Source organism: Austrofundulus limnaeus, unplaced genomic scaffold (genome assembly GCF_001266775.1).
Source record: "Austrofundulus limnaeus strain Quisiro unplaced genomic scaffold, Austrofundulus_limnaeus-1.0 Scaffold24, whole genome shotgun sequence".
Taxonomy (NCBI): Eukaryota; Metazoa; Chordata; class Actinopteri; order Cyprinodontiformes; family Rivulidae; genus Austrofundulus; species Austrofundulus limnaeus.
Genome location: NW_013952426.1, coordinates 1,692,559 through 1,707,663, shown reverse-complemented (window position 1 = coordinate 1,707,663; position 15,105 = coordinate 1,692,559). Strand labels below are relative to the sequence as shown.

Genomic DNA, 15,105 nt, shown 5'->3' with positions numbered 1-15,105 from the left:
GTTTAGGACAGTAGGATTAGGATAGTCTTGCAGCTATCACCCGTTTGATTGTTAATATTTAACCCCACTGCAAAAGTAACTCTGCCCCACCCAGGAAACCCTCAGTGGTTTAGTTCTAACAGTTTAGTTCTAACATACCTCTGGCTGCATTTTTTTTAATTTTTCACAACAAAAGCTGCACTATGACCAATGGAATTACCTCTACGTTTGTTTTCAATCTGTAGTCTTGTTCACATACAGCTTTGTCACTGTGCTTGTTTGCTTCTGTCATCAAGCGGTTTGAATTCCTCGGTGGGTGGAGGAGAGTTTGAATTTGTCATTGCAGAGTGTTTATCATCACAGCTGTAACCTCTGTAATTATACCATGTGATGAAGCCGCCGGCGTACAGAGATCACCCAGAGGAGTCGTGGAAAATATGTATAATTCATGATGCCGATTGTATTTTTGGCTACTCCAACATGTTGTTTGGAAACAGAGATGCAGCTGAAAACGGGCCACTTTGTAATGAAGAAGTAGATCGAGTCCTTTAGAGAATAATTTGTTTTTCTTCTAGTTTTACTTCCGGCCTCTTCCCGCTGGGATGCAATACACTTCTCTGTCTGTATGTGCAGTGGGATCTTCTAACTCTGATCAATCTATTTCATTCTTGCTAATAAACCTGTGTTAGAGTTGTGCATTGGCATGGCTGCAGTTTGACAGTACTTTACTCAGGATTTGAAGAGTTCAGGCCTAAGATGTGGCCAGTTTTCATTTTTTTTGCATCATCTGTAAGTAGTATGAAAGTAGAAAAGAATCAGGAATAAAGAAGATCTTAAAAGCCTTGAGGAACCATCACTATGTGTGATTGTTTCTTACCAAAAGACTTTACCCAGGAGTGTATCAACACAAGGTCAGGCCTGCTGTAKGTGGGAGTGAAAGACAGTAAGATCCATTCAAAGTAACTGTATAAAGACAGAGGAAAGGCTTTGGGATTTATCTATCCATCTTCTTTGCCTGCTTTTTCATTCTGAGTCACAGAAAGCTGGTTCCTATCTACTTCAGGGGTCCATACCAGTAACGATGTACCCCGGCACCTATTTCCTGGTTGTATGTTCCCGAGACCTATGTTCCCTTGTGCCTATGTTCCCCAGTAACTATGTTCCACAGTACCCATGTTCATGTCTTTTAAAACAAATGAAAAACATACTGAACGCAGTGCAGGCATTGTACATATATAGGTACCAGGAAACTTAAGGACAAGTTTATTGGGGAGAACATAGGGATCTAGGGAACATAAGTACTGGGAAACATAAGTATGACTCCACCTGCAGTCGCTGATAGAGAGCAGGGTACAGCTTGGACAGGTCACAAGTCCATCACAGGGCCACACATAGAGACAAACGAGACACACAACCATTCACAATCTCACTCACACATAGGTACAAAGTTAAATTACCAGCTAACCAAACATACATGCTTTTTGGTCTGTTGGAAGAAGTCAGAGTACTCTGAGAAAGCCCACACTTGGCATGGGAAGAACATGCATACTAGACCTAGAAAAGGCTCCAGGTTGGGAGGTGATCCTGCAACCCTCTTGCTGAGAGGCGACAGCTCTAACTCCTGTTCTACCGTGCTGCTTGCTTTGGGATTCAAAGTTAAATTGCTTTCTTTTCACATTTGCTGACCTCTGACACCTGGTCATGGTCGCTTTAGGTGACAAACGACATGCCGTTCAGTGGAAGTTCAGGCAAAAAAACTTGCATTTTTTTTCTCCTGATTTTGTGTCTTTATCTCATCCTTAACAGTCCCATCTCAGTAAGGTACTAAACTGTACATATGATTGTTTCTTTGTGGCTGCATGGACTTAATGTAAGACTCTCACTTTAGGCTGAAGATAGAACGATTTTGTGAAATATTGAAGTGGTTGTTGGAAGTTTTAGAATCTGCCTGCTGTAGACTGTAGTCTGTTTGGTGAAACAGGGAAGAGTCATGAACTTTACATAAGTTATAATTGCAATATTTTATTCTGCTTGTTTTTCGTGAGTTTTACATAGTGATTTTTGTAAAAATTAACCACTTTTAGTACTTTTGAGTATTTAACAGGTATTTGTTTCCCTCAGACACACAAACCAGAAGATGACAACTTAACACTTTACTATATTCTCAAGTTTGCAGCCAATATATAAAAGAACAAACTGTTAATTGACTGTATTTAGTTAGATTTAAAGTCAACATTTGTACTGTTTTTATAATAGTATATTGAGATGATCATTTCCACGTAGCAACATTTGTCTGGCCCAGTTCTGGTCCGAACAATGCACTTACCCAAGATATTGCAAAGAATGACAGCTGTGCCCTTTAGTGGCCCAGATGTGGGTTTGCCAGAGGTGGCGCTTTCATGAATTCACATAAACCATATCACAATCGGGCCAATTGTGGCATTGACAGATTTGGACTGTCGCATTCCATTTAAAAAAAACAGTGCCTTCACTGCCAGACCTGGCCCACATCTGGTTGACAAACCTCTTGCCCAGGCATCAGTCAGGCAGTCATGCTGGCCTGACACCAGATGGCCCACACCTGTCTGCTATGAGGGTTGGAATGAGTTTGGTGCTGTAAAAATAAACTGCGTTCAATTAAAGGGCAAAGTTAGAACCTGATCAGAACTCTACAGTATAGGGATATGTATTCACTGAGCCCAGCAGGGAAAAAAAGAACTTGGCAGCAGTTCTTGGAAGTGATTTGGTGAATGTTTTTCTTTTGACCCAAGTGCCCTCAAATGTTTAATAATACTTTCTTTATTTAATAGTAGTTTCAATTGCCCTGTAATGGTTTCTCGTCAGAGCTGCTATCTTTAAATTATTTGCTCTTGGATCCACAATGTTTTACAGCACTGCAGTCGGTGTAACAAGCGTCTGTGTACCCTCTTAATCTAAATGTTCATTAGCATCCAGACCTTTCACAGAGAAAAGCTTTAGCTGACTGGTAAATAATCCTTTATGATGGCCGTAAAACCATCTGCCACTGTCCGCCATCATCAACTCTTTGGTAAAAACTCTTTGCCTTGTAATTGGTGACAGGGCATTGTGGTGCAGCCAAACAGATGTTTTAAGCCTGTTAGAACTGAGTAGAGACATTTCAATTTCTATTATGACTATAWAATGTATGCAAAGGTCTGTTGGTCCCAGTTTCTGGCAGTCCTCTGGGCTCTGTCTGTCCGTGATCTGGCGTCTTCCGGGCCTGGCGGTCTGTCTGGAGGAGGAGGTCTTTGGGGCCTCAGTMCCTGGGTGGGTCTCGGGGAGCTGGGAAGCCTACTGGGGTCAGTGGGAGAGCTGCCCCCCGTGGAAGCATTCTTGCTCCCTCAGTTTTTTCCTCCCCATCCCCCACCACAAACCTCCACCCTCTTCATTTTTCAACTGCACTCACGTAGGCTTTTTGGGGCACAGGTGTGTTACAGCGGCAACAATTTTACATCTGTTTGCTGTGGCCACCTGGGCTCCAATTTTACTGTACACCTTAGACATTCACTCAAAACCTCATAACCTCATAACATTTACACATAGGAACTTGGAAGTGGGCACTTATGCATGTAAGGGGCGGGATGGGACATTCTCGCCACTGATGCCTGTGCCCACTCACATTGTTTGCTTTTAGACATTTAGGGTTAGGGTTAGAGTTGGGGTGGAGGTGAAACTGGCATAGTGCTGGCCTCTGTCTTCTTCTCCGTTTTAATTGCATTATAGAACATCACGCATCAACAGTACATCTGAGGGTGGGGGTGTGTGGGTCAGGGTCTTTTTCACTCCCCCGTTCCCCGTTGGCCGTCTGGGGATGGGGTCCTGGGGGTGCTGACCGTCTGGTGGGGTCTGGGCTGCGGGCGGACATGGGGCTTGGAGGGGCTCCGGAGGCGGGGCTGGCGCTCCAGCTTCCCTGGGGCTGTTCGGGCTCCCAGAGTGTGGCTCCTGGTTGCTGTGGTTGGCCCGCTGGCTGGGGTGCTGCCGGAGTCTGGGGGGTGGTCGGTTGGGGGTGGGCACCTGGCTGTTGGTAGGGTGTGGGGGTGGTCCGGGGCGTGGCTTTGCTGGGGCGGGGGGCTGGTCGGTCGGACGGGTGCGACCCGGACTGGGACTTGGCTGTCTGCTCTTCTCCACCCCAGATTGAAGGGGTCTACCTCCTGGGTTCAGGCACGAGATACCGTTTGCAGGGGGTGGGTGCATATCTTGGACCTGGGGGGTATAGAGTATGTATGGGGAGTGTGAGTGGATTGTGGCGTCCATCTTGTGTGTCTTTGAATGAGTGGGTGAGAGGATGAGGGTGGGACTGTGTGATTGTATTTGTGTATGCTTGTATTTTTGTCAGGCTGGGACTTGAGTGGCCCCTTCTTCGGGATCATTTGAGGGCCCATTACTCTCCTGCCGTGCTGTCCTCTGGTGGGTTGTGCCTTTGTCCGCCGGCGCACTGGTGGCACTCGTTATCCGGGGCTGGGTGCTTGGGCGTGTGCCGGCTCGGCCCGGTGGCTGCCCGGTGGGGCTTGGGTCCCCCTGGCCCTGTCGGGCCTTGGCCTGGGGGGGTGCGCCCTGGGGGCCCGGGCCTCTGTGTCGGTGCCTGGATCCACTCTGGCGCGGTGGGTACCGGCGGGGCCTGTGAGTTCGTCACTGCTGGCCCCAGGGGTTGCTGTGTGTGGTCGCTGGTGGGGCTCTTCCGGTCCTCTCTGGTGGTCCTCTTTGGGGGGTGGGTGGGCAGCCCTTCAGGCGCGGGTGTCTCTGGGGCTGCGTGCTTGGGTTCCCTCTCGGGGTCTTTGGCGCTGGTCTCCCTTATGTCGGCTTCCGGCTCTTCGGGTTGGGTCTGTGCCCCCCCACAGTCACTTTTAAACATTCCATTGGAGAGATCATGCATGCTCACAACTGCACACAAACAGGTGTTTACATCCTGGGTTTTCTATTCGGACACTGGCTGAATGGTATGTGCATATGTGTGTGTATAGATATATGTATATGTGTATGTATATATATATATATATATATATATATATATATATATATATATATATATATATATATGGGTATGGTTTTCAGCAAGGCTAAAGTCATTATAAATATTTAGATATTCGTTTTTGTTACTGCAGTTTTGCTATCTTTGTTTTTGTAGGTGTGGAGCCAAGAAGTCGGGTGTGCTGTCATGTGTTTTCTCAACATATATTTCACATATCTTCTAATCTCTCTTTCACTCTTTCTCATTACATTTCACTTTTTTCTTTCTCTTTCTTTTTCTCCTATTAAAAAAAGTCATTGATGATGAAGAAGCTAAGATACTAATATTCAGATATTCAGTTCTGCTTTCTACTGGTGGCAAAAAAAAAAGAATACAGTATATGCAAAGGAATGTCTTTGAATAATGGTAGAATACTGCATCATACAATTTCATTTTGGAAAAAGTTAGGACATTACATAAAACGTAAATAAAAATAAAATGCAATCTTTTATTCACAATGAGATGGAATATAGAAAACATATCGAATGTTTAAACTGGGGAATTGCACAATATATCTTCTACAACTATATTTCTCATTTCATAATGAGAAATACAGTATCTAAGGTGTAACTGTTAATATTAACATTATGTGCAATCTATTGCGATACTGCAACATATCAAATAATTTGTTAGTGCTTACAATATGTGTTGTGAATGACCTTTAGCTACTACCACACCAAATTTTAGCCCAATATCGGTAAAATTGACTGGGCTATTTTTGTGAAGACTAAGTTTGATTAGCTGTGACAGCTATCTATTTACAGACAATTTTTCCAATCTGAAGGTTTCATTGTAAAAGACAAACAGGGTTAATACTAACAGCTAATGCCAAGGTTTTGAACAAAGATGTCAGACAATCTGTTGCACTTTGACTATGTTTGTGGAATAAGGCTCAGATACTACCAAAGCAAATTTAAAGTTAATGGTTAAATTGGCTGAGTTTATATTTTCTAAAGTCAGTTGGCTGTGGTGGCCATCTTAAGTTGGTTGACTCCAAAAGTTAATTATTCTGAGATGTACATCCAGTGATTCTTTAATGAAAGTTTCATTAACATTCATTCTGTGGTTTAGGTGATATGTGGCATGTGGACACAGACACAGTCAAAACATGATCGCCTTCAAACTCCTCAACAGAGCTGGAGGTTAATAAAAACACAAAATGACACAGATAGAACTAATTGCATTGTTAGATACAGTGTCACATTATTTTCTTTCTCTTTTTCATAACCAGGCACAGTCTAGACAAAAAGGACGGATGAGTGGGAAAGACAAAACACTGCGGAGACTTTTAATGAGGCGATGGGGGACTGTCCATCAAACTGTCACATATGGGCCGYGCAGAACGTACACACAGATGTGCGCTTTAGTGCTCTAAACACGCACACAGAGGAGGAGGAAGCACAGAAATGTAATTACAGATAAGAGTGAGGAGTATCATGCTAAAATAACCCAGGATATTTTTATTTATTTTTTATTTTTTTGGACATCTGGTCTGCCACCGGAGTCCTGTCTCCAACCTAAACACGCCTGTCGCAAACCTGATGGATGAGCTTAAAGGGTCAAAAGTTTAAGCTCAATATTCCCCGTGTCAKATGTGTCAGTCATATCATGGCCTGCTGCACTCACAACAGCAACATATCAGAGATTACCACAGTGAAAGGCAGGGCTAAATACCCCTAAAATATGGAATCCCCCCACCCACCCAAAAATAAAATCCAAGATTATACTTTGGTAAAATAAAGCCTTTAGGCCTAATCCATATTCAAAGTCTTGTCTGRAGCTATGCTGCGGGCCTCTGTAACCTAGTTCTGATGGCTTTTATTGGGGAAAGCTGCTTTGTACTGGTCAGTTGTGTGATGACGGCTTGGACATGGTCTGTTGAGCTGACCTATATTTGGCTGGCTTCCCTGKCTGCACAGCTGAAAAAAAAAAATCCAAAGCCTGTCTCATGAATTGTTCTAGAGGCCGACGAGGCTGCCGGGCATCTTCCCCTCCTCTCATCCAGAACTCTCTTGGATGTTTTGTCAGATGAAATATTTCATGCATGTGGACCCTAAAGGGCAAAGCGCACATGGGTGAAGCTTCAGGGACTCATTGACTGCCAGTGTGCAGAAATTTGCACCATTAGTGAAGCAGGGTAATTGATGATAAGATGAACATTTCTGTCTGCCGTTTGTGAAGGTCTTAAGCAAACCGTTAAGTACATCGCGGCTGCGAGAGCAAGGCGGTTTAAATACATGCGCCGCATAAATGATTAAACAGACTTGACATCAACTATGGTGTGATATTAGCGATGATGGAAAAAGAGGATAATGTTATCAGCCCTTAATGTCATGTGATGAACGGCAGCAGGTCTTTGCTTTGATCTGAAAAAAAAAAAGTCAGGTCTTTCTAAAAGGCGTATCTTGAGGGAGTTGCTGCAACCTTTGTATTTTTAAAACACGAGTCGTAACCAGGGCTGACCTGTTTCTTCTTTACGTGACTCAACAACGTCAAAGTCAGGGTTGGATCAAAGAAAACTTGGATTTTAATGAACTGGCTTGGTAAATATATTAAAGATACTCATTGCAAGATCGTGAAGACATGCCCAAAATGATTCATGTAAAAAACATTTTTTTAATTATTGGTAAACGTGTCCTGAAGTGAAAAAATCAAGTTAACATTTGCAATGTCCAAAAGCCAGCTTTTTGGGATAGAAAAGTCTGACAAATGTAATGTAATGATATATTTTTACACTAAGAATAATTGAGTAAAGTATGCAGAAAGAAATCAAAAATAGTCTAAATTAAAATAGATGTTAAATTGGGATGCTTTCCATCTGTTTATACACAGACTACAACCAAGTTAATGTAGGTCAATATTGTGAGTGTGGTTTTTGCTGGATTTAGCCATGTTCTTTGTGTACATTAAATATGTACCCACATTTCACAATTGCATATTAATAAATCTGGAAAACCACCGGTGTAAAAATGTGTCAAATTACATCACTTGGTAGCCTGGCCCTTGCCTTCCTACACAGTTCTGCTCAATTCTAGTTTCCCTTCACTGCTCTGTCTGGGATTTCTCCCATAGACAAGGATTTCTTTGGGGAAAGTTTTGTCCGGGCCAATCAGAGAAAAAAAAAACGTTGATTTTCTGCTCAGTGTCTGCTTGTAGTTTATTTTACCTGGGCCAATCAGCAAACAGAAGGCGGAGTTTTGAACGACGTCAACTTTCTGTGCAGTGTCTGCTAGTTATTTTAGCATACGGCAGTGGAGGAAGTGAATGAAGCCAGTCCGTGTTGATAAGGCTTCCAAATTAAATTAAATTTGTCTGRCAAAGCAGCAGCTCTCATTTACAGTCRTCTCGTTCGGCTCAGTRTATTTCTCCTCACAGTAGGGTTGTTTACAGCACACGCGATTTCCGGTTAGCTTCTTAGCTTASCCTCTGTCACAGCAACATACGTCGCGGCCAATCGATCCAATCATTTTAAACTTCAGCAGAGGCCACGCCTCCAGCAAGAATCGCTTCTCTATAGCCGAGAGTCCAGACCCTCGTATGAAGCATAGTGAAGGACAAGGGTCTGGTTTTTACCAGGCTAATCACTTGAAATTTTATGTTTTGTTGTATAGCTTGCAATGAGCATCTTTAAGTCTTCTTTCAAAATTCATCTGAGCATGTTTTTTATCCACATCCTAAATGTGTTTCAGAAAATTCATTGACACTTGTTCTCTCAGAGGATGTAAAGAATATGTTCACACACACACTCAGAACCCCTGTGCCACTTTTACAAAATTTTCCAATCAGATTTGAAGCTGTGACACTTTTTTTCTGTTGCTTGGTTTCTTGTTCTGTCTAAAGTCAGCACGTGAAATTTAACTTTACATCTCTGTTAAAGATTCTCAAAGTCCAAACTCTGGTGAGGACCAAATGACTGACTTTATATTGCACTACACTGGAATAAAGTGCATGTTTACTACTATTTTAAGAGTGGTTCTGTCTCTTTAAGCTTGCGTAAAGAGACAGAGGTGCATGAGGTGAGCGAGGCCAGAAGCAAGCCTGTGTCTGTATGCTCAGTGTGGGAATTGGAGCAGACTTAGCCAGGAAAATTAGCTGTGAAAAGTTGAATTTCTGGAGGTAAATGGCTGCAATAAGAGCATTAAATGCTACARTTCTTCTTACTATCTGAGGCTGTTTGTGTAACAAAAAGTGGCAGGTTTTTAGCTAAGATTTAGTAAAAGGAGTCGACCTTCTAAGCCAGCGGACAAATACAACTGCCCCCCAAAACTCACTGCMAAAAGTTCCATTTCTTCCAGACAGGAAGCGGAGATGATAGCAACAACTCACAACAGCTACTAAAGCTGTAAAATTGCARTTTCTTCTTTATGTCTTTATCAACAGCTTTAGTGTCCTCCATAAACTTGTGGTCCATGCTCGGTGCGCTCTCGCTACTGGATCTGAATCAAAGCATTTTCAAGATCCGAGGCCTGCCCCCACCCTAATTCTGACTGGCCAGTAGGCCTATCTAGTGTGACTGAGAGCGAAAGCTGCTTCTCTGTTAGATCCAGGGAAATGTCTGGTAAATCTCCGGGCGAAGCCAATTGTAAGTTATTTTTGTGCAGGTAAGCCAAAGATCTGGCATCAACCCTGWGGGTGTTKTTACACAGAAATGTAGCAAAACTGAAGAGGTCGTTGAAATGACACCCCTCTAGCCTGAACAGCAGGTTGTAGACTTGTAGATGTGATGGAGTGGTGACCTATCCAGGGTGTACCCCAGCTCTTGCACTGTGACKGCTGGGTATGGGCAACAGTGACCCCCATGACCCTGAAAGGAATAGGCAGGTTAAGATAATGCATGGATGGATGTAGACTTGGCCTTTGTTGGTGTCATTATCAGAAACTTCAGCAGATTAAACATTATTATGTCACAACGRCATGGAGTTATCTATTGGCACATCTGGACGGAAGAAGACTTAAAGACGAGTGAAAGAAGAAACAGTCTTAGCACATGTCTCAGCAGTAAATATAGTAAAAAGCTTACAGCTGCTTAACAAATGAATATTGAAGTCAGTTATGCTGTCTGACATCATCTCTTGCTAAAGTTTAAGAAGCTCATTGAAGGCAAATGGTGCCATACATACACATTGTATTTTTACTGTTAGAGCATCTGTATTTTTACCTCAGACACTCTGATGTTGCAGAGCCTTGTTTCCTTTAAGTTCAGCCTATTTAATACGTTTGTTCTAATGTAGAAGCAGTCGTTTTAATTTGTTGAGGCGTTAAAAGCAATTAAGGTTATCACATTAAGGTTAAATTTTTGTTACAAAACTGCACTGASGAATCAAATGTTAGAGCAGCTTAGTTTCACAAGCAAAAAGTAACTTTTCTCTAGGTTATAAGCAAGCATATTTTCTTATTGGTTATCGTTTTTGACCTTTTGTAAAACTTGGGTTTGGATCTAAAGCTTGAGCAGCTCTTTTGCTTGGAGAAAAAAGTCAGTTTAAAATAGAATTTTTTCATGAATTAGCAGTGACTAAATTTGACCACAGGTGCTGCTATTGAGTAAAAGTTACAATTTACTGCTTTAAGGATAATGATCGCACAACTTGATTAACCCCTTACTCCGGCACAGCTGGTRTGATTCATAGACCTTTTCTCATTAAAACAAAGTAAAAAAATAGAGAAGCAGACGTGAATGTGAGAGTGATGATCACAGAGAGCAAAAATGAAAACAGATAAGAAAAATACAGATCTGATTTAAGAAAATACAAGTTAAATAAACACGTGGAGCCCAGGATCTGTAACTGTGCAGCACCGTTAAAGATTAACAAAAAAAAAGGAGCTGGTGTGAAAAATGTTAAGCATGCAATGATGTCACAGGGCCAGATAAGCAGCATGTTTACCAGAGGGACGGTGTACGCGCAGAGGATGGGGGCGAGAGGCTGCTGGAAGAGCTTAGGTGCGCTGTAGCGTTGCAGGTTCTAATCCACGGTTTCTGGACGTCCCTTTTCTGTCACCCTCTGCTGGATGCTGCCTAATAAAGCAGAAAYGTGCTGAGAAGAAAAGACTCTAAAGCAGGTCAAGTGAAGAAAAGCGAGTAGGGAGAGGAGGGGAAATCAAGTTTTGAAAGCAAAAGGGGCAAAGAGGGAGATGCTGTGGGGAGTAGAAAATGACAAAGTGTAAGTAGCAAGGTGGACGGCAATGAAAAATTTAGATTTAGAAACAGCAATGGGTGAAGCGATAGATGGAGAGGAAGAGGAGTGCTTTCCAAAATGGAAGACGAGTGAAGCAGGTCAGCCATACRAGCAGCCTTCGCTGACCAGAGATTGTTGCCTAGCAGCGTGCAAGAATAGCTGTTTTCTCCTCTCATCTCCTCTTCGCGCTCCCCCTTCATCCGCCTGCTCCTCCTTTCTCCTCACATCACTCTCAATGCGGTCTCGTTGGCTCTCAATTTTTCCACCACTCTCCTCGTTTCCACTCTTATCCCTGCGCTCTGCTCACTCACTCCACTTTCTTTACTTCGGCCCGGGGCTTGTGTGTGTGTGTGTGTATGTGTGTGTGTGTGTGCAGCTTCCTCTGCATGTAAAGCTGCTTGATGCAGCTGTTCCACCGGCTTTGCGCAGCATCAGGATTACATGGCACATGTGGAGCCCATGTTCTCCTACGTTCAGATTCAGGATGACACATGGATTCGGGCTCAGACGTTTTTCTCTGTGAGAAAGATGGTCTGGTGCTAGAAGTTTTAAAATGAGCAAGTTTTGACATTTGATCACAGAGCGGTTCATGTGTTGTACGATATGATATTGATACATTTCTGTTCCACAAATTAATCATTTTTTCCTTTGCTACAATGTCTAACAGGGATTGAGTTTATACATTATTTATATACTTTACCTATAACCATTATTATTATTGCCTGAAGAGGAAATTGTTATAGTGTTCGCAAAAAATCACATAAAATTCTAAACAGATCTATAATTGATTAAATTTTGGAGTCTTTCCAACCCTCATAGCAGACAGGTGTAGGCCGGATGTCAACTTGGCACTGCAGGCTGACTGCTGCCATTGCAAGTGGTTTGTCAACCGGATGTGAGCCAGGTTGGGCAATGAGGTCACTTTTTTTTAAAAATAAACGACATGCCACAACTGGCCCGGTTGTGGTTTGATTTATGTGATGCTGGCTCATACATGGTCACCAAAGTAGAAAGAATATTAACACTTTATATCTTACCTGTTGAAGAGCATGATATTTGAACGCTTCAGTTTAGAGGAGAATTAAGTCTCACCAAATTTATGATACAACCAGTCTGAGTTGGGCCARAATGTTTTGGTTTTACTTTAAACACCTTAAATGTGTATATTTGAAAAATCATTTTGTTAATTTTGCATATGAATTATTGCAGCAGTATGATTATGTTCCTGCTGGGAGTGGTTCAGACAACAGAAATGCTACATCTAGGATTTTAAAACCAGTGTTTCCCCTACCATTATACAGGCGCTGATCACTTATTATCAATAAGAATTTTACTGACAATTATCATAAGGATTCCTTAACTAGGATGTAGTTAGGCAATTAAATATTCATGTATGTGTAAATTTATTACCGTAATTGCAGGTGAGTCACGTGAATTAATGTTTAAAGTCCCCCCACCCTCCACCAAGACCAATTTCCCAGGGTAAACACTGAAAACAATGTTCATTTGAAGCACTTTTGGAGATTTGAGTTGTTTTAGGRCAGCAGAAATCTATTTTGGCCTGCTTCTGTTTTCTGACTCAGAATTAGTTCATCAGTTTGGTCAGAATTAAACTCCGTTTCTTCAAACGGGYGTCATTCAAAAAGCTCTCTACAATAGGTAAAATATTTATTTATAACCCTTCCTCAGAACACGACTGAAAAATAATCTGAGCTGTTATTTTAAGTAAAATAGAATTMTTTTAAGACAGTTAATGTACTGTAATCATGCTTACATAATAGTGACTACCGTATATACAGTGTATACTCAACTGTCCGTTTTCCTCAGCATTAAACATTTATTCATTTCCTGTATTTATGCTTGGGAGGGTGGGTGAACTACCTCTTTAAACAATTTATTATACTGTAATACCTAAAACTCCCCCACAAACCAAATAATTCCACTTATTTTAGTCTTACATCCTTTTGTTGACATAAAGTTGGTATTATTAAACTGAAATATGAAAAGTTAAACATTTACAAATCTTTATTTAGTCGTACTTGAATTGATTTGTTTGCCTATTGATGCACGTTTGACCCTTTCTCTCAGATAACTACTGAAGTGCGGTAAAGTTCAAGTGTGTTTTTCTAAAAGCTGGTCTATCGGAGTCTTTAATTATAATAAAGTGTTTTGTTTCCTTGTTTTCTAGGAGGTATGCCAGTGCCTGAGGTGGCGTCTGCCGGTGCCAGCGCTGCCGCCATGTTGAGCCCCGTCCTCAATGCCTCCAACGGAGACGGCTCCGAGTCCGAAACCACCTCTGCCATCCTCGCCTCCGTCAAAGAGCAGGTTGGAAGTCTTTGTTGCRTTCGCCTCCGAGTCCATGTTTGTGCATAAACACGTGAGAGGCTGTCACATTTAATGAAAGATGAACACCAGAAAGTAGAGAGGATAATTCCTCCGGTCCTCTCTGGGAAAAACAAGGTGACAGTAAACAGTAAACACAAGTGATGGAATGCCCAACTAAGCCAGTGTGTCACAAATATGCCATAGCATGTTGATTTAGAGAGCCTTAAGCTACAGCTGTGGGATKTGATTTTTATTTTATTTTATTTTTTTTACCCTGAAGTGTTGGAAGGCATCATTTCTACACATTCTGACCAAGTTTGAGGCACCTTTTGTTGGCGTGACTGCGTGTGATGAGGCAGCACAAAGATGAGACAAAGTCACCTTGATTTTTATTTTCAGAAAAGCTAAAATTAATCTTCAGAGTTGAACTGTTTGATGATCATTATAAAATAATGAGCGTTAGAATATTCATCGCAGTGTTCAGACGTTACTTAATATGTTCATGGTTTGTAACGCTTTCATTTTTGGCTCTGATACAGTATTGGAGGCAATCTGATTTTAAATCAATGTGCTTAGTCCGGAAAGTTTCTTCTCCCGTGTGATGGAAACAGGATCCATGCGTGCCTCATTGTCAAGCTTTTAACATGTGAGTCACATGAAGCCAATTAGTGCACAAGGCAGAATGTGAATATATTACTGGATCTAACAAAACGTTTTGGCTGAAAGTATCCAAATTAGAATTTTATGTGTTTTTGCACTCACTGATAATTTCATTTTTGACAGATCCCTGAGCATTTTGGGCAGGGGCGCACCAGAGAGGTGAACAGGGGGTGCATTGCTCCCTGCCTTCAAAAAATGGGTGGCCCCTGCCTTRGTCAGCTTTTAGTTTTATCCTATTGAATCCCAAATTTTGCTTGGTTTGCATTTACATTTTTTTCTAGCTATTTAGGTTCAGTGGTACCTCCTAAACATAAAAACAAACATTGTTTTTGAGCAACAAGGAGTTAAAATAKAAATAGAAATTTTCTTTAAAATTAAACATAGAACTTGAAATTTAGTCATCCTGACAACAGATCTAATGTCCTCAACATTAGGATGCAGTATGCGGCACCAAGCATAAAATAAAATAAAAATGTTGCTAACACTTTTTTCATTATTTAGCTCATTTTCTGAGTGTTAAAATTTTTCCACTAACATTTAATTGTTAAATTTAAATGTTAAAAAATATGTAAATATTAAATCCTGAATCTAAATGTGAAAGTTAAATGATGAAGTTCACATTTTGGAATGGATCGCAGCCTCTTCTGTTGGCGCTTGTCTCTTAGGACGTCATCATCCTGAGTCAATAGCAACTGCTAGCGCTTCAAAGCTTCCCTATAAGACATCAACCTTGCATTGCAGTCAGTGTCTGAGCTGCACGTTAAGCTTCTGGACCACAGGTACCACCCATATTGTTTCAATGAACACGTTTTGAATTTAGATTTAAAATACCATCTTCAGCAGCGTTAGAAGTATTAGCAGTCAGGGCCGGATTAACACTTCGCTGTACCCTGGGCAACAATATTCAAGGGCCCCATCATCACGACCCCAGGATTACCA

At 41.7% G+C, this 15,105-nt stretch overlaps 1 protein-coding gene across 1 annotated transcript in view; it reads left to right on the top strand.

Annotated features, from left to right (window-relative positions):
* Positions 1-15,105, top strand: part of LOC106514929 (catenin delta-2) — a gene marked incomplete at its 3' end in the record, with an annotated part of 142,632 nt that overhangs the window by 29,182 nt on the left and 98,345 nt on the right. The window contains 1 exon segment of the mRNA XM_014004468.1: positions 13,370-13,506. Within this exon segment, the coding sequence (XP_013859922.1) occupies positions 13,375-13,506 (132 nt within the window).